The following is a 20,120-nucleotide window of genomic DNA, read 5'->3' on the forward strand; positions in this document are numbered from 1 at the left end:
GCTCATTGGGGATTGTTCTGTTAAAACTGAATGAGGACAGATTGTTCAGAGAAATCTAGAAACACAGGCACCAATGCTTATCCATTATGGCATCACTGTTTAACCCATCAACTGATAAAGAATGAGAACGCTGGAGACTTAACTATTCTGACTACTGGAAAAGACCCAATGTAAGAAGGGGGGAGCTTAGGAGAGTAATACATCTAGTATTAGCCGACCCGAGTATTAGCCGAGACAATAAGTGTCACCACAAAAAACTGGGAAAACTTATTGACTCTTGTATAAGCCGAGCTATACTCGAGTATATACTAGGTAAAAAAAAAACCCTCCATACTCACCTCCCAGCCGGGGGATTTGAAAGCCGAGCAGGGACATGACAGCCGGGAGAATTCTAAAGCAGCTTGATTGGCTGTGAATGATCGTGCAATGGCTGTGATTGGCTGACGCTCGATCCAATCACAGCTCTTACTTACACAGTGCCGGAGAGTGATGACAGGGCCGAGCAAAGAGGACGGCGGGGGGTGACAGCGGAGAGAATTCAAGCAGCCTGCCACACTGCCACCAGGGACACAGACGCCGGCTGGGAGGTGAGTATGGAGGGTTTTTTTAAAGCCTTCCCTGACTCGAATATAAGCAGAGGGGGACTTTTTCAGCACAAAAAAATGTGCAGAAAAACTAGGCTTATACTCGAGTATATACAGTAATTCAAATGGATTCAGATGTGTTTCCTGCAACCTAATTCAGAATCCTACTAGTTCACAATCTGGAATGAGTGTTTTCATGCATCTTGTTTTGTCGAATGAAATAACGTTGTATACATCATGTGGCCTAGCATAATAGGATGAATAAGTGTGAACTAAACCTTATATTAAAGGGCAGGTAATCAACATCCCTGTCATCTGTACGCAGAATTATTTTCCAGCTTTACAATCATCACTTTGTATATGTAATGGAAGCCATTTAAAGAGCTGCACAGCATGCCTAGATTTTCTATGCCACAATGCTTACAAAACCAACGAAACATAGAAAAGACACAGATGAGCGAAGGTCAAAATAAGGTTCTCCTATAAATCAAGAATGCCGCCCTGCTGTGATACTGATGTACCTCAGCCTGATTCATGCTGTGCTAGGGCGATGCCTATCTTGTACATTTTTAGCATAATGTCATTTGAGTAACAAAATTGGAAGCTAAGTGGACATTTCCCATACGCAGGAGCAAGTACAGAACTCTCATATCCAGATATGTACCAAACACACAGAAAAGGTTCACTGAAATAGAAGTCTCTCACTTATTAGAATACTTATATATATCCTTCCCAAACCTAATGAAGACTTATCGGCTTCATTTAAACCAAGACAACCCAATCCCACTTCTCCCATTCTTGCTTCAACAACCCTTTACATAGGATGACTGACAGGAACATAAGCGCCTGACGGTGGCCCCACGGTCGGCCACCCAACTGTCACACATGTGCTTACAAAACAGCAATAGTCGCTCAAGTGAATGGAGGCAGTGTGGTTCGGAATCGTTCCGCCTTACCTGCCTCCATTCACAGTAAATAAGAGTTGCTCAAACGGTGAGCGGCTCCTGTTTGCATGGACCAATAGTTGCTTGGGTCTTAGTTTTGATAAAAAACAAGCGATTCTAACAAGTGAGCAATTTGTCACTCAGTGCCCCATTGCCGTGTACATGGGACGATCACTCGAATTTGTTTTTTCCAGAGAGAATTTGAGTGATAATCGCCCCATGTAAAGTAACCTTTAGCGTCAAAAATAAAGGCTATAAGCAGCCTAAGGCCAGAACCTTAAACAGCTATATTAGGCCCCATTTACACACGATTGTCGTTTCAACGAACTAATTAACAACTATTTTGCATACAAATACTGGACATTTAAAACTACAGATAATCGTTTGAAATCCTCTCCATGTTGCTCAATTGCTAAAGTAAACACTGTATATGTTGTTTGCTCAGGTGGTGTGTGTTTATGCCAGGAATCTCTGGCCAGAAGGTTTTTAGCTAGTGTGAAGAAAAGCCATTGTCTTCTGCTGCATGAGTCATTGTGTTTAGCCGGGAAAACAATCACCCCTCCCCCTGCAGTCTTTCAAACGACTCAAGGCCCATTTACACACAACACTCAAAATTCATTCAAACAAACAAATTTGTGTAAATGCGAGCAGCTGTGCGCTATTTGTTCACTAGTCGTTTATGGCAGGTTTTTAGCCGACATAAAAATAGCCAGGCAGTTCAAAATTCGTTCCATTTAAATGGGAATTATTCCGTCTTTTGAGCAGCTTGACGACTTGAGGGAAGTAAACAATGTACTCATTGTGTTTACCTTGCATACATAATGAGTACTTTTTTTTTAACTCATGCTGGGAAAAGACAATGGAATCCTGCCAGACAGATAATCGCTAACGTAAACAACCACCCACCTGAGCAAACAACTAGTACTGAGTTAACTTTAGCTAATGAGGGAAACAGATGCTTTCAAGGAATTATGTGTATTGTAATTTTATGCTAAAAAATTGTCGATTCGTTCAGTTGTTCGGTCATTTGAGCGATAACTGTTGGGTGCAAAAAGGCCTTTAACAAATGTTATTTAAAGGAAGCGAAAAGCAAATTCACTAGCGACTATTTTTATGCAGGATGAACCTCAGCAATAGACAAGTAAACGAATAGTGCATGGTGGCTTTGCATTTACACGCAACGATTATCGCGCAAATTTACTTATGTGAACGAATTTTGAGCGATAATCGTTGTGTGTAACCGGGCCTTTACTGTACAGCTCATGCTATAACAATTTTTGCTGGGCTATTATTTTTTTTAAAAAATTGATATTTTGGTGTACGAACAAAAATGGTGAATTCAGCCATCGTCACAAATGCAAGTGGTGGTTACAAAGGTCCGGTTACTTTTAAAAAGCCATCATACAGGTCAGTACCTGCAGCAGACTAGAACATAAATGTATGGTCACATCAATGAGGAGTTTTAAGCATTCCAATAAAAGTGGGCGGCTGATCAAAAATAAACTATAAAAAATGAGCAGGTCATGGTGTCCTAGGAGGCCAGCAAACCCAAGTCTGTCAAATGCAGGTGTCTCTCCTTATAAGAGCCAGCTGAAGATTTGTTGCAGAATTTCCTGCAACTGACCCATTGAAGACAACCATAGGTTTGGTGTAGAAACAACCCCATTCAGATGAATGGACCACCTAGTTGTAAACATTTCTTCAACAAATCTACCACACATGAATATATGCTAAACGTGGCCCAACACATAAGATATCTTCCAGTTTTGACCTACCCATAAACAAGTATACTTGATGAAGTGTGTTTATTGTCACCATGGAGGCAAAGTATAGCCATTGTCAAGATGGGGAAAAACTCGTGCCACACACTTCTGGTAGTGGCCAATCTCCAAAAATAACAAAATGGTTGGTGTATCTTGAAAAACCTGTGGCTCCTTGTATTTCCCAACAAACAATTTGAGAGTGGAAGTAGAATTCAGGCCTGATTAAATCATCTGTTAATGCCTGCTTATAAGTTACAATTGTTTGGAAGAAGAATATAGACACAGCAGTGCAAGGAACAAGCTGGGTGCTCACAAATTTAGACAGTCAAAATGCAAGTTGGCTCTATTTTTATGTAATCTGCAATAATTGTTTGCATGCCAACAGTAATGGCCTCTGGTTAATATCTTCAAAACGAGAGCCAATAACCTTCTGTCATGGCCATATTCGTGATCAGCACACCACAATACTACAGATTAGGACCTTTTTAAGTCAGTAACAATTTCAGTGTTGATCAGTAATCATGAAAGTCTTTACTGAAAAGTATCCAACAATTTCTCCATAATTTTCCCAATATTGATTTCACGGGGCTTTCCAAGTTTAGTGGGCGCTTATTTTGAGCAGTACACGGAGACATACAAGCTCCCTTTAAAGTAAGGGCTATACTTAGAAACATATCAACATCCCAAAATGTCAGGATCTCTAGATGAACTGGATTTAGAATTAAAATTCTAGTAATGTTACGCAGCAAAAAAAAAAAAAAAGACAAAAATAAAAAAAAGCCTTCTGAATGATGAGGAAACGGAAAGGAAGCAAGCGTATATATAGAGTTGGAAGAGCTGCGGTAACACAAGTGTTAATTAAATTCCTAATGAATAATGGTATGATCACGCATCACATTTTAAATGTAATCCAGTAAAGTGATCCGATCAGGAGTCTAAATGTAGCACAGTCCAACAGTGCAGAAAATGCCAGAGTATAAACTCATGCTTCCCTCCCACGTATATATTTTGCTGGCAGGCACACAATATGCCCAACCGTTTGAGCTGCTACTCTAGCTGCGTCTCTCCTAGACAGAAAATCATATGCTTCAGCTTAGAGTAAACAGCAAACTGAAAAGCATTCAGCTGCTAATCACCCTTCGCCATGAGAAGAGGAAGGAATGGGGGGATCAAGATAAGTAACGCTCAATGCAGATCACGAGGGCGCAAATGAAAGCAGGCTTGCGGTGAGATGCTGGTGGCGGGGTCAATCATTATACCCCTCCTTCAATGAAAATCACCCCTATTTTATTGCAGCTGTAGAAACAAAAAATTGCTACACTTACAACATAAAAATATGTCCGCCAAGAAATGGATGGCCAATCCAAAAATCACGGGCTTCGTACTTCGTACGGTTGCGTGCGATTAGATAAGGTGAACCGTGAATAGTTAACCAAATTTCAACACTGGCATTGGAAATACTAGGCTATTATCCTTGATATTTTTGCAGCCTAAATCTCTTCAAAGAATACTCTTCCAGCCCCGCGAAGAAGCGGCTCAATCTCACTGTGTTGATACATTAATCTGTAGGTGTGTGAGCTCTAATTTCACATTTCTACTATCGGTGAAATACCACAGTGTCATGTCTATATTGCTGGGATAGAAAAAGAAATTGCCTTTCTTTCTTACACTCTGAAAAAGAAAAGCTGAAAAGAAAAAACAATTTAGCAGATGTCACCGTCTTAGGCTTATGGACAAAGTATAGCATTAGAACCTGTGAGATTGAATATACGTCTGAATGGAAATGGGTGCCATTTAAAACGTCTACATACTTTCTCCATAAAAGCACAGAAGGTTTGAGGCTTTTTCGTTACACCTTGTAAAAAAAAAAAAAAAGCTAAACTTTCCAAAAATGGAGAGAAAAGAATTTAACGGAAGTGTATAGACATATATGTCATATAATAATAGAATCGAATGGCGTCTGGAAGAACAACCTGGTTTAGGTGGTTTGATTTCTGGAGCTCGAAAGGCCATCTGCAACATCAATGCAAAAGAAGATCGGGGACTCCAATCCATAGCAAGCGGGGACAATATGGTGCGCACAACATTCCTTCACATGAGAGTCCATAGGTGCAAGTCGTCATTTAACACCTCTCCTAGCCAAAAAGGCAGTCCATAACAGCATCTTCCTAAAGTCCTCAGCCAAACAGCACAAGTAGTCTGTCAAATTGGGACAGAAAAAAAAAGGCCAAAGAAAAGCTGAAGATAAGACTCCTAAGAATCCCAGTTAAATGATTGTGCCAAGTGTACAGTTTTCAAAGACAGAACTGCTTACATAAACATTACACAGAATTGGTTGATAGGCCTGGGGCCCACGAGACATTTTACACCACACTGTAGGAAGAAATATCACCTGAAGCTCCTGTTAGCTGATATATATCCACTGAACCTGAACATGCTGCTTCAAAAGTGTAGCATTACTTTAACGGCTTGCTTTAGGCCCATTGGAATTTCTTCGCCATCCTTCAGACCGCTGTTTAAAGGGTGTTTAGTTTGCAAAAGGCTGCAGGAATGTTATACTCTCACACCGTCAGAGGCTGAATGAACAATCAATAAAATCTGACTTGCGAGTTGCTCTGTAGTGGCTAGCCACACAAAATGACCTTTGCATTCCGGTAATAGAGCTGATACTTAATGATTCCGTTTATGAATGAGCGTGCAGGGAAGGTATATCAAGAGAAAAGCAAATTTAAATCCGATAGAATGGGATGGTGTGGCAAGGCCATATACTGTAGGTCTTAAGACGAGAAAAGTCATACACCAAAACCATTATTTAAGGGGGTTTTTCATCCTCAGGATAAGTCATCCATAGTTAATCGGCTGGGGTCTGCCACTTGGGACCCTGAGATGATGGGTGCCCACTGTAAAAAGGTAAAGTCACCCGGTGCAAGCACCAAGTCGTGACCAACTACTAGGGTGACGTCACATTGTGACGCTTTCTCGGCAGACTGTTTTTGCGGGATGGTTTGCCATGGTCTTCCCCAGTCATCTTTACCCCCAAAAGCTGGGCACTCATTTTACTGACCTCAGAAGGATGGAAGGCTGAGTCAATCTTGAGCCAGCTACTTTAACTCATGTGGGGATTAAACCCACAACCTCCAGGTCGTGAGCAAGAGCTTAGGACTGGATTTTGCTGCCTTAACACTCTACGCCACACGAGGCTCTTCGAGCGGCCACTGACAGCACAGCAAATGCAAAGGGGTCGGAGTGGAAGCTGCTACTCCCATCCCTGTGTAGCAGCCAGTGCTAGCAACTGCAAACACAGCTTCCATTGATTTCAATGAAACCCCAGGCTGCAGTTACAAGTGTCGGCCACTACACAGCAGCTTCTGTTCTGACCTCTGTGTATTTGAGGTACTGTCAGCAGGTGCCTGATCAGTTGATCAGCCATGGTCCTGAGTGGCAGACTTCAGCTGGTTAACTATTGATGACCTATCCTAAGCAGGGGCGTAACTATAGAGGATGCAGGGGATGCGGTTGCACCCGGGCCCAGGAGCCTTAGGGGGCCCATAAGGCCCCTCTTCTCTATATACGGAGCCCAGTACTATGAATAAAGCATTATAATTGGGGGCCCTGTTACAGGTTTTGCATCGGGGCCCAGAAGCTTCAAGTTACGCCTCTGATCCTAAGGCTAGATCATCAATAGTATTTTCCCTGGAAAACCCCATTAATATGGGCAGCTGTGAAGACTATATTGTGGAAAAGCATCAAACAGCAATTAACAGCAAAAATCTTCCCCGTTATAAGTAAATGAAAGCCAAGAAATATCTACAGGTCTGCAGAGAATGCCAATTTCCTTGTAGTTACACAGACCACCAATCATCAGATCGGAGGGCATTATGGGAGCAACGAGGGGGCATTTTCAATGTTAGCAATCAAAACCATTTCTTAAAATATTATCAGCGGCTTTAAAGATGGCATTTCACTTGACATTCAATTGAACTTCCATTATGAATTGTATTCAAACCGTGATACCAAAATCAGTGATTTGGACACAACTTCAAGTACATGCACTGTGAATACCAACCACCTGCAAGCATACAATCAAAGCCAAGACTAGGAAACATCCAGTGCACGTCACCGGCCACAGGCTGAGCAACACCCACACTGGCTGCCCCAATATCACAACGATCGATCCATTTAGATGTATTTATACAATATAATTAAAGTTCTCCTTACTGCTGGAACCAGCAACTTCTTCACTTCTTCCACTGCTCTTCTTAATTTAATTTCTGCTCGGTTTTGGGCATCTTCAACTGTGATCAGTACATGCAGATCTTCATTCAGATGCTCCCAGTTTGGTTTTCCTCTATTTTGCTCCTCCTATAAACAAAATGATATATATTAGAAGAACTGGCTCACAAACTTTGTCTATTACGCTTTTGTAGGAGAAAAAAAAAATCAATCTGAAGTTGACACAAATAAGAGCACAACTGCGTACGTCCTGCGTCGCAGAATGAGAACATCCAAACGCTACTGTAGGTACATACAGAACAGAGGATGCACAGCAATTCATTAGCTACAACTCTTCTGGAAACAAAAAATACCTGGACCGTCTGCTGGAGGATTTTGTTTTTTTAAACAAATGGAAGCCTATCAAATCTAGTGAGTGCAGGCATGCATGCACATAAAAGTAGATGCTTGGCGCAACTGGATGTGTTGTCACATATCAACATCACCTTCCATTACCTTTTTTATTTTAAAGGAACGTGTATTGGGTGCTTTACGTAGCACAGTATAAAAGAGAGGAGAGAAACAAATTGAAATATTTCACAGTATGTGGTCACCAGAGCCCCTTTAAATCTTTACACTTAGGTCTTCTGCACAGGGATGCGTCAAATTCCGCATACGGGATCCCACAGTAGAATTCGACCTGGTGCCCAGCCAGGGACCCCGCATACCTGTCTGCAGTTTTCTTATCTGTATTGCGGATGTACCAGCCGGCGCACATGCACAGTACAGATAATGCTGTGTCGTCGCTAGGCGATAAAGCAGATCCCGCTACCTTTCCGTAATGATGATTGCGAAGCCGCAGGTCGAACGGCTTTCATTGACTTCCAATGGAAGCCATTCGCACACAATCTGCCTAGGAATAGAGCATGATGTGATTTTTTTCCCCCCGTGAGCGGAAAATTGACATTCATTTCTACACGTGGGCAGGAAAAAAAAAAGATCGCTTTTTCATAGCATGCTGTGGAAGGTATTTGCTGCGGAATCTGGAGGCACACGCCCCTTCGGATTCCGCAATGCCAATCTGGCGGTGTGCAGGCAGCCTTAATTTTAAAAAAAAGAAAATAAGAAGGCATCATTAACATTACAGACTTCCCAACAAGAGAAGCCAAGATTTCCAGCCTGGGATATCAGAACAAGTAAAAGAAAAACTTCAAAAAACTTTTACCCACACCACGACCACCAATATAGCGAACACCCAGCATCCATTCCCGTAGAAGAAAAGAGACCTTTAAATTCCTCAGAGGAGTAGTCAGTCAGATGCTTTTAACGCAGTACTAGGGCAATCAACCCATCGACCCCAATGGAAGGTGTGACATACATGGCTTGATGTTGCCCTGCCAAAATTTACTAACCATGGCCGAAATTGTATGTTATTTTCAAGCACATGAGAAAGGTAATGTAGCTTTGAGCTGACGGACATGGGGTGCTCCAGTTCCCCAGATGGATTGTGTTGTGGCACCAGAACTACCATTTAGCCGTAGCGGGACCACCTACAACCAATCAGCTCTGCGCTGAGCACTGTACTTGGTGACTAGGTTGGACACATAGAAGAGCCTCCTTTTCTAATCCTTGTTGATCAGATGTTACTCTAATGTCCGATCTTGTCTGCACATGTAACCTCCGTGCTGCAGAATATGTTGGCGCTATATAAAGAGGATTACCTGTGCAGGTGAAATAGATTCGACTAGAGAGCCGCCGTAAGATGAGGCACTTTCATCTAAACAAGACGTGCCGTAGTTGATGGAAAATGATTGGGCTGTGTGGCCACTATTGATCGCTACAGCCTGAATCATGCTCATTTATTTATTACAAGCGTCCGCTCTTCCCCCGAGAGTCCCCACTGCAGGCTATTATTTGTATTCCCCTTTAGCATGTTTCCTCTGAGAGCAGATGATGTGCACATCTCAATAAAGGCAACAGATTACTACAGATGGACAATCCGATTTGTTATTGAAGAAATAGCAGGGATTTGTAGCGGGCCGGTAAGGAGAACAGGTTAGCTTGGCTAAGTGATAAATACAATCCAGGAGCTGAATCCCAATGTGCACACAGTCACAATTTAATCTTCCACCAAATCATCTGCCAAAAGACATTTGTCCGAGACGTTTGCTTACTCAGCTTGTCAAAGTGAAATTTCCAGTATCATTAGCGCATTTCCTCCTCGCAGTTTCTTTGTGGAACCGGAACACTAGATGCATGCAGCATTTCTCTAATCAGTTAGTCAGATGACCTACGAGATGTAGCAAGAGCCAAGGAAAAAAATAACATGCAGCCACTTTAATTACTTCTGTTTGCGAGCCTTAACAAAATAAAAGTAGTCCATGGAAGAGGACAGACGCGGCTGGAGAGGGGGCATCACATGGTCTTGAAGCAATCTCTTCTGACAACTTCTGTCACCGGTATTATATCATTTCCAATTGCCTTGTCAGCGCTCTTAAAGGTGCCCATACACATTAGATGGCTATCAGGTAAGCAGGACCGACCATCTCATTTGTAGGAAGTGTCCCGATTCTACCCTGACAGCACTTCCAGGGAAAGAAGGAACAGGCATGTTGGATTTCAACTTGCCCAATCCTTGGCTCTCATACAATATTTGCTGCCATGTCTGACAGCAGTGTATTCTCTCCCCATCGGCTAAGTGTTCCCGTGTCCTGGAGGGTGGGAGGAATAGCTGTCTGACATGCAAGGTGTATAGCAACCTCTAGCTCCCGCGCTCATCTGAGTTGTGTATGGCCAGGCGTTTGTGGAAAGGGGTGAGGCGGCAGATTTTTGTCTTATCGTCACACTTCAGATGTCTTGCACGTAGCCTTGTTTTGAAGCCCTAGGCTCTCACTGGCTGAAAAAAAGGCAGCACTTGGAGGTACAAAAAAGGCTGAACTGCTTACAAGTAACCAGGCTCTAATGTGCGATAAGCTGAAAAGCAATCAGAGAGAAGTCTAGCTTTCCATTAACTGGTAGTGCAGAAGGCTGTACTGCGGTAGTCCGTGCTGTATATATAGGCTCTCCTTGCCTCAGTACGGCACCATATATTACAGAAATATTGCATCACTTCTAGCAAAGCAGCAACTTTGTAATACCGTGCCCAATGGAACAAGGTACACTTTCTGCTACATCCATACTGGGAAACCAAACATAAGACTACAATATACTTCCAGGGGCCATTGTACAGATCTCGGATATGGCCATGTACATGGGTTCTAATGTAGCATGTCTGAGAACAAACATGATAGTATTTACCTGAATAGATTTAACCTACCTTTCCTATATCTTGATAATGCCCATTTTAAACAAGCCGATTCTAGTTTGAAAGAGCAAGTGACGTCACCACTACGTCATTCGCATTTGTGCAGCCTATTTAGACAGGCAGATCATGGTTGCAAATAGTTCGCTTTTCGTTCAGTGTTCTACATTTGTATGTGAAATACTGAGCGGGGAACATTTAAACGTAATGATAAGTGAGGGAGCAAATAAGACAACGACAAACAAAAAGACCGCGCTTAAATGATTTTTGAATGATAATAGTCATGTCTAAATGCAGCGATGGCAGGCCAGAATATTAATATCTGTAGGCTGAATGCTGACCTGGCCAATAGCCGGCTCTCTCAACTCCCTCCTAAAACATCAACCGAAAACACATAAAATACAAATATTTGTTTCATAGCAACCCAGATCACTTTCCTTTCTTCCTAAATTCTAGTTGGAAACCAGCCTAAAGCCGCCTGCAGACGGCCGGGTGGGATCGTGCTGCGAGAATTCTTGTAGCAGCATGCGGACCTGTGCCCCTGCAGAGACCTGCGGCTCACCCGCTCCCAGTGTCTTCGGTCTCTGCTATGCAGTGGCGCATGCGCAGAACAGAGCCGGCCCGTCATTGCTGACATTTCTGTGTCGGGTCTCTGCGAGCCCCGCACAGAAATAGAACATGACGCAGTTTTCCACGTGTGTTTTCACGTGGACAAATCATGGCAGTCGGCTTAGGATTGCGTTTTGTAATGCAATACTATGCAGGCGGGCACGGGCGGAAATTCTGCGGGAAATCCAGCCATGGAATTTCCGTTTGTGTGCAGGGGGCCTAAGGCCGGGCTCACAGGACCGTAACACTGGTGACCCGGCCTATCGCCTCGTATGGTAGCGCTATTGTACGGTGTATGACAGGGCCTCTCACGCGGTCATGCGCAGTCTTCCTGTTTTTTTGTGTGTGTTTAAATTTCCTGCGCTGTCGCTTCGCAACGGCACGTATTCAAGTCACCCATATGGATGGCGTTGATTATGCACCCATAGAGAACAATGGGCTCTCTGACTTATAACACACAGCAGAATAAAACATGCTGCATTATTTTTTGCACTCACATATTACACAATGCATACACACAAATGTAAGGCAATGTATTTGATTGCCTGCGAATTACCGCATAGCACGTGGTAAACCTATGCCCGCGTGAGCCTGGCCTAAGGTTTTCATAGCAAGGCCTAATTCCACGATGTCCATAAGAGACCCCCTGTATGCTCTGTCACAATGTGGAACATCTATATGAAGCACGTTTCCATAGCTTGAGAATTGAGAAGATCAAAACGCGTTGAAAGCCAGATATTTGGAGTGCTGCGGCGACAGCGAGGCTCAGTTCTAAACTTGCATTAACAAAAACAATGTTTGATGTTGCGTAAGTAGGACTGAATAGTCGTAAGTTTCATCTTTGAAGTTTTCTCAAATTGCAAAGCTCAATGCTCCTTCAAACACAACTAGAAGCAGATAATCAGTTGATGCCTCATTTGAGCATTTTACTTAGGAAGTTTCAAACAAAACCCCGCGCACATGGGAGAATTCCAGGTACAGTCCCGGAGTAATTCAGCGACGCAGGCAAATACGATCATCACTTGCAGGTAATTCCTTGCACATAAGGGAATATTGTTGAATTATTAACCTAATTAATGTGAGTTAAGAAGGGAGCAGAGCTCACTAATTGACTGCCAGTGTGATGTGTCCAGCACAGGGGACCATAAATCATGGAGAAGGAAATGCAAAATTGAAAAAGTAGTTTATTCGGAGCGCATGGTGATGTACTGTAGTTAACGCAGACACAAAGCACAATACAGATCCATTGCTGTTCACTGCGAAGCACCCAGAGGATTGCTTCTACCAGCCACCGAGCAAGAAGCCTCCCAAACAAAAGTGTTATTAGCCGCTGCGTGGATACATTTACATTATGGCTCTATTAGAGATAAGCAAATCGATTGGCCCAATTTGTTTGCCATTGATTTCACGTTGGAGGTTCACTTTTGGTGAGCCGAAGAGCACAGGTAAATTCATTTGCCGGTGGAGTCACCGATCCAGTTTCATGTAGTTTATGGTTGCACATGGTCCAGGTGCCGGCATGTTCCTTTTAAAGGGAGCATAAGTCACTGGTCTGCCCTGGAAATAGGCTTGGAATGACACTAATTATCTATTTGAACAGCAGCAGCAATTCTGTAAGACTCTGCGTCAGAACACACTGATTGTCCTGACCCCTGCTGATACACGGTTTTAATTGTGCATTTATAGCCAGGGAAATTAGCAAAGACTTTTGCTCCTACTGTGCTTCTAATAGCAAGAGTTCACACAGAGGAAGCTGTGTAGCAAAGAATGCCCAGGAAAGACAATCAGGGCAAGTTTGCAAACACATTACAGGGTATAGAAAGGCTACCGTGGAGTAATAGATTAAGGGAAACATTAGGGATGAAACAGCCATGAAAGTTCATGGAAGCTGATGCACAGGTAATGCACTGAATTTATGACCCAAAGGCCACTTCTGTCTTGAAGTTCACATGGAAATTAGCCCGTAGCTGAAAAGTAATCTAAAGTGTTAAGAATCTGAGCCAGATTGGGTTTTCATGGGTGAAATGTCATGTTTAAAGCACTCGGAAAGAATTGATGATCTGGTACATTGTAAAAGTAGTAGAAGGTGTAGCTGCTAATATCTAGATCAATGCTTAATAAGTATACATTTAGAATTTCAGAAACATCATGGCCCTATCCACTGCTATAGAGAGGTTAAATTCAAGAAGCAGCCAGGAAGTTACAATATTAATGTAATGTATCAATGGAATCTGGCCTACCTACTGACATCCACAGTGGTCTACAGAAGCATATGGACATCAAAGATGGGTCAACTCAGGAGCGGCCTCTGTGACCCGGAGCAAGGCTAGAAATAGTCTATTCACACTACATAATGGGAAAACACAGCGGGCATCTAGCAGATGTGCACTGGTCTCTTCCACTTGCTCTAGCTATTCATTCACACGGCTGTAAATGCCCAAAATATAGGAAAATACCAATTAATAAAGGATGAGAAGGGAAAAAAAGGTTCTTTAAAAAATGTACAGGTAATAAAATTATGCCAACGTATAAGAGGACTTTGTAACAGCTTTAACCCTTTGCAATCCAATGTTGGATTCAGGGTTTCCTAGGGGGGGTGAGGGGGGGGGGCTTTCTCTTTCTGCCATTATACAATGGCGCCATCTGCTGGTTAGAGCCAGTACTGCGGTATGTGACATGCTGGAGAGGCCTTCAACAACAGAGCGGCCAGTAATATACAGTAAGAATACCCTGCCGGACGTCTTCCGACATCGGAGCTGTACAGCCTTCAATCAGAATGTCTTTAGATGTCAGACAGTGGATTGGAAAGGGTTAATCCAGTGTCTAGATCTGGCTTCCTGTACAGAATTGTAATAAGAGTGTTCATCATTGAACTTAGAGCATGGAAAACCTAGAAACTAGGACTGCAGTACTAGGCAGTGACTGCCGTCAGCGCTCTCCCCCCCCACACTTCTCTCCTGACATCACCACCATTAATGGTATGTTCACATGGTGGTTTCGTGGCAGAATTTTCCCTGCCGACATCCATCCCAGCGACTATCACTCCTTATGAGAGATTGTGGTTCAGTGAATGGAGGCAGGAAGCGTTCAAGAGCTCTTCTGGCCACGACTATGAACAGGCAGTCCTGCAAAGATGAGTGACTGCCATAGTTGCTTGATTTTTAGGGAAGTAACTCCACCAATTGTGCGATTTCTTGCTCAGTGTCGGTAGTTAATGGTAGCAATGTTAGGGGAGAGGTGGGGGGGAAGGATCTGACAGCAGTCATTGCCTAGTACTACAGTACTGGTTTCTGTGTTTTTCACACTCCAAACATGCTCAGAGTACAATGATGAATATGCCAATCTTGAAGGTTTTCTACTGCTACAGGTGAGTTTTAAATACTTGTCGACATGCATCCAATAATTCAGAATATCTGATAGTTTGGCACCATTTAGACCCAACCGGTGCTGTGTTTAAGCGTACCTATCCCCAAAATGTAATGTTCATTTTAATATGTAAAAAAAAAAAAGCTAACAGTGCCCAATCCCCTAATTAAAAAGGTTATTAAATGTAGTCAATCAGATATAGAAAAAACACAAAAAAAACACTCAATTGCTAGATTACAAGATCCTGTATTCAGCTTAGAGAAAAATATTTTGGAATGAACAAAACGGTTAATAAATCAATAAATACTGTATTGAAGGTTTCTGATTGATAACTGTTTAATTACGGTAGAAAACAGATGTTTTTAGCCTGGACGCGAGATCTCAGAATAACTAGAGATGGCCGAGGGAGATGGTGATTGAGGTTTCATTCCCTCTTGACCAATAAAGTCAGTTTTGGGGGTGAAATGGTGGTGACAGGTTCCCTTTAAATCCAAGGACTCACAGGTGGCATCTCCTACAACTGAAGTCATTCTAGTTTCTCATCATCTTCTTTCTACTCAAACCCCCATGAACATATCAGAAATATCAGTGCCATACAGAGAGCATCCTTGGAAATACTAATGCTGCAAAGATTCTGTTCCCTACAGAAATGAAGCCATAGTGCTGTCAAAAATAACTGTGCCCAGCAAATAGCACCTCTGGAGTAATCTTACTGCAGACATAATGTCCCCCAGAAATAACTGCTAAACACATAATGCACATTAAGTGCCCCTGAAATAATTCTGATAATTAGATAGATAGTGCCCCGGATAGAAAGAGTGCTTTCAAAAATAATTGTGAGAAGAGTGCCCCCAATAGTGCTCACACACTATTCTCCTACATAGCTGTACCAAGCAGAGTACCTCCAACAAAAGATTTCCCACACATTGCCTGCAAAAGTACCAGTGCCAACCAAAATGCCTTCAACAGTAGTAGTGCTTGTTGGGTCACTAAAGTTTACTGTGCCACAGCCTCCCCATAGTAATAGTGCCTTGAAAATACTACTAAAGGTAATAATACACCCACAGAGTGTCCCAATTAGAAAGTGCCCCCATAGTAATAGTGCTCTCCATAGTGACCCATAGTAATAATAGCTCGATGTTGGATGTCTCTGAGCTAACTGTTGATATATTTACAAGTTCTTTCTCTGCTGAATGGGAACCTGTCAAGTCCTATAAAGCACAATAAACTAAGTTATGGTCCTTATAGGACAGGGAACAAGGAGTTCTCATAGAAGACAATGTGGGCGTGCTCACGCTGCCTGAAGAAAAGAGCCATTGACGGCGCCCCGGCCTCCACCGGAGACGGCGCCCCGGCCTCCACCGGAGACGGCGCCCCGGCCTCCACCGGAGACGGCGCCCCGGCCTCCACCGGAGACGGCGCCCCGGCCTCCACCGGAGACGGCGCCCCGGCCTCCACCGGAGACGGCGCCCCGGCCTCCACCGGAGACGGCGCCCCGGCCTCCACCGGAGACGGCGCCCCGGCCTCCACCGGAGACGGCGCCCCGGCCTCCACCGGAGACGGCGCCCCGGCCTCCACCGGAGACGGCGCCCCGGCCTCCACCGGAGACGGCGCCCCGGCCTCCACCGGAGACGGCACGGGAACAGGGAGCCAGGTAACTATTAAAAAGCACATCCCGACTCCTCGCTCCCTGTCCTATAAGCAACGTACCTTCGTTTATGGTGCTTATAGGACATGACAGGTTCCCTTTAAATAGATTTTATTGTGTATGAAAATAGAAGAAAATTCACCAAACAAGCTTTTGCTTGGATTCTAAAGGTTCCTTAATAGTAAAGCATAAAGGTGGTAAAAATGAGTGATACTTGGTTACTTTCCCGAACAGCCCATTCAGATCCCAGATTGTAGGCAGCACTCTTCCTATGTATCATCCAGTGTCAGCCGACAGCAGTTATTTAAACAAGAAGCCCCAACATAGCCGACTGAAGCCGGTAAAGAGTACAACCTGTGCAATCTTCCATTAGTATTCTCCATGTGTCTCCCGGAGAGCTACACAGCGAGATTGATGCTTTCTTTAAATGTTATCCATTTTATTTTAATCTTTATAGTGTACAACCCTGACCCGAGGATTCATCTGCATCTGTCAAAACTGTAGTCATCACTCAGGGATACAAGACTGAAATCAAAAACGGCACACTATTGAGAAAAAAGTTACTTCTAGACACTGGTGAGAAATTATAAAACAACAGGAAATTTATAGTCTGGATCTGTGCATTATTCTTCGCTGTCCAAGTTAACTGTTACTGTTCGGCCAAGACGACACGTCGCTGCCAGGAAAGTCAGAGCTGCTGTTTCCAGCATAAAAGCCATTAACGTAGCATTCGCAATTACTTAAAGGTTTCTAAACATTAATCACAATGCATAAAACATATTCAAGAGCAACGGTAATGTAAATCTATTACAACGCCCTGCCTTTAATGATCCCGTAACAAGAAGCAATAAGTTGTATATCGCCATTATGGTCGGTCTGGTACCAGGTCGAGGACACTGGCATTTTTTGTCACATGCATTCTGTAGGCTCCCAGTGGCCAGCAAGTATGTTCTAGATCTAATAATCATTACTGCATTATATTAGCCTTTGCTGTATGGGGCATACATGTTCAGAAGAAAAGTCATCAAGAGGGGTGTCGTCTCTCCTTAAGGAGAGCACCCAAAAAGTGTGTGGAGACACCTAGGGGGTGAGTGGGTTGGGGAATGGCATTGTCTCTTCCCAAGGAGAGCACCCAGAAGGGGTGTAAGAGGTGAGGAGACTTATACAGCCATGCACACTCCTCTGGGTAATTTACGCAAATAAGGGAGATTGAACAATACCTCTGCAGCGCCACCTACTGGATGGCAGCATTTCTTCAAATCAATGTCAGACCCTTTATACAGGACTTTATAAGAATGATTAGGAAAAGGAAACCAAGCTTGTTCTACTTCCTATTGTTCCATCTTCCTTATTTGCAGAAGTAATGTAGCATGACTGGTAGGTAAACAGCAATAGACATAAGTCATTGAAAATACAAACCCAAAACATCCAAATCCATTTATAGCTTGTGAATGTGACTGATCGATGACTGCTAACTGTATCTATCTACGTCTGCCATCTACCTAATGGTTGTTTTATGAGGCCGCGTTCCCATATATTTGGCCACGTCCCCCCCCAGTCATCATTAGTGAAATGCTGGAGGAAAATGGATGCCAAAATAGATTCCATACATGCCTTCAAGTACCAGACAGAAAAATGTTGTGTACAGCAATTCTTTGTCCAGATACGGACACTACATTCCGGTGCTCCAATCATTAGCTGCGTCTGACATTGGCATAAAACCACTGGTCGGTCACAACGGAGATATGGGAACTCCTGTCCACGGACGGTTTTCACCATGTATTACAAATGCATTGCATGGATGTGTAAACGTGGTGAATGGAGTCAATAGACTTTCATGGATCCATACACATATGATGGTAGATACGCACGAGAAATAGATTGCAGCATGAGACCTATACATTCGTATAGAAACGCTATCTAATACATTGTGTATGGGTGGTGCTTTCATGCGCAACCCCGCTACGACACAGTAGGGAAGTAAAAAAAATATTACACAGGCATGTGCAGTACAATCGCAGTCAAACATGGTCTCTGCTGGCAGACCCGCTATTTACAAGTACTGGTAAAACACCGCGGGGGGGGGGGGGGGGGGGGGTTTCCAGCGTTTTACTAGTACAGCCGAGGCCTTAGGTCAGGCTCACGTGAACTGATTTGCATTGCGTACTACGTGCATACGATATACAGTAATTTGTGGGCATTTGAATACATTGATTAAACTGTTTTGCCCACACTTGCATGCATGCATTGTGTATTACGTGAGCGCAAAAAGAACGCAGCACGTTCCAATTTGCCACATATGTGTGAGAGTCCTTGTTCTCTACAGGTGTGTAATTAACATTGTCCACACACTAATACATTGCGAATGGGTGGCGTTTTTACACGTTGTGAAGCAAGAGAGTGGGAAATTTTAACAAAGAAAGAAACCAGGAAGACGCTGCATGATAGCATGTGTGAGATAGACTCACGAGCAGTACAGAAAGCATAGGTGGCACTGTGGGGGTAGTATTCCATCACCTTTAAATAAAAAAAAAAACCAAAAACGTTACCATACGTGGGGATAGGCCGGCTCCACAGTGGTACAACACTGCATGACTCACGCAGTGCTTTACGCATGCGATCGTGTGAGCCTGGCCCAAGGTCACTTTCCCAGCTTGCTTCCCACCCAAGTCCCTGTATGTTAATATTAGCAATAGAACGTAGAGGACTCTGAACTTATTTGGAGTCGTTCCCCTGCACTCCCAGGCTTCTCTACCCATTGAAAACAATTCTGAAGCGCCCCAACTCTACAGCACCACCTGCCCTGAAGAGCAGGTCATCCTTCCAATATTCTCCTAAACAACTGCCAGCGACCGCGTAATACTGGTATTCCCTTCACATTTCATCATGGACCAACACTCTCTTGCTCAAATACATGACATGTAAACAAATTATATGGGGGAAGCTTCTTCTACAACGTGCATGGAATTAAGGCCTCCTGCACATGAGGGACACAGCATTGCCACCAGAAAAATTGCAGCGATATCGCATCGCTGCACCGTGCAATATCGCTGCATCTTCTCGCGGCAATACTGCGATTTTATAGCGCTACAAAGCCGCATGTGATACGACATCACATGCGAGGATTTTCGAAGGGGAGGGGGTTGAAATATAAGCCCTGCCCCGAAAATAAGCTCTAACAGAAGGAAAATAAAAAAAGTATACATCACTTCTCCCGCGTTGTGTGGGGCGCCGCAGCAGCTTCTGCCCGGGTCCCGGCACTTATCTTCATCTTCTGGCCAGGGATTGAAAAATCCCCGGGTTCTGGAAGTGCTGGCTGTGATTGTCTGACGCTTAGCCAAATCACAGCCAGTGCTCGGTGAATGGCTGTGATTGGTTCAACCACTGCCATTCATTGAGCACTTGCTGTGATTGGCTAGGCGTCAGACAATCACAGCCAGTGCTTCAAGGAGGCGGGGATTTTTCAATCCCCAGCCAGAAGATGAAGAAAAGTAGCAGTGCCGGGACCCGGGGAGAAGCTGTTGCGGAAAGCGCTGCTAAGGTGATGTATATGTATTTTTTTTTCCCTGCAGCTAGGGCTTAGATTAGAGCTTTGACAGTTGGATTTCCTACTGTCCAAGTTGCATCGCACCGCAAGAAAATCGCGTTTTCGTGCGATACAACAGGGAAACATGGGCTACAAAACCTCGCGTG

General features: G+C 43.7%; 1 protein-coding gene across 9 annotated transcripts in view; it reads right to left on the reverse strand.

Annotated features, from left to right (window-relative positions):
• QKI (QKI, KH domain containing RNA binding) overlaps nt 1-20,120 on the reverse strand; it is a 185,370-nt gene that overhangs the window by 45,041 nt on the left and 120,209 nt on the right. For all 9 annotated transcript variants that reach the window (XR_010792940.1, XR_010792941.1, XM_066605422.1 and 6 more), the window contains exon 4: nt 7,510-7,653. Coding sequence is in view for 7 of the 9 variants with exons in the window: in XM_066605422.1 (XP_066461519.1) it covers nt 7,510-7,653 (144 nt within the window). In the remaining 2 variants the exon portion in view is untranslated. The remainder of the gene's footprint in view (nt 1-7,509; nt 7,654-20,120) is intronic.

This window comes from Eleutherodactylus coqui, chromosome 1, assembly GCF_035609145.1.
Source record: "Eleutherodactylus coqui strain aEleCoq1 chromosome 1, aEleCoq1.hap1, whole genome shotgun sequence".
NCBI lineage: Eukaryota > Metazoa > Chordata > Amphibia > Anura > Eleutherodactylidae > Eleutherodactylus > Eleutherodactylus coqui.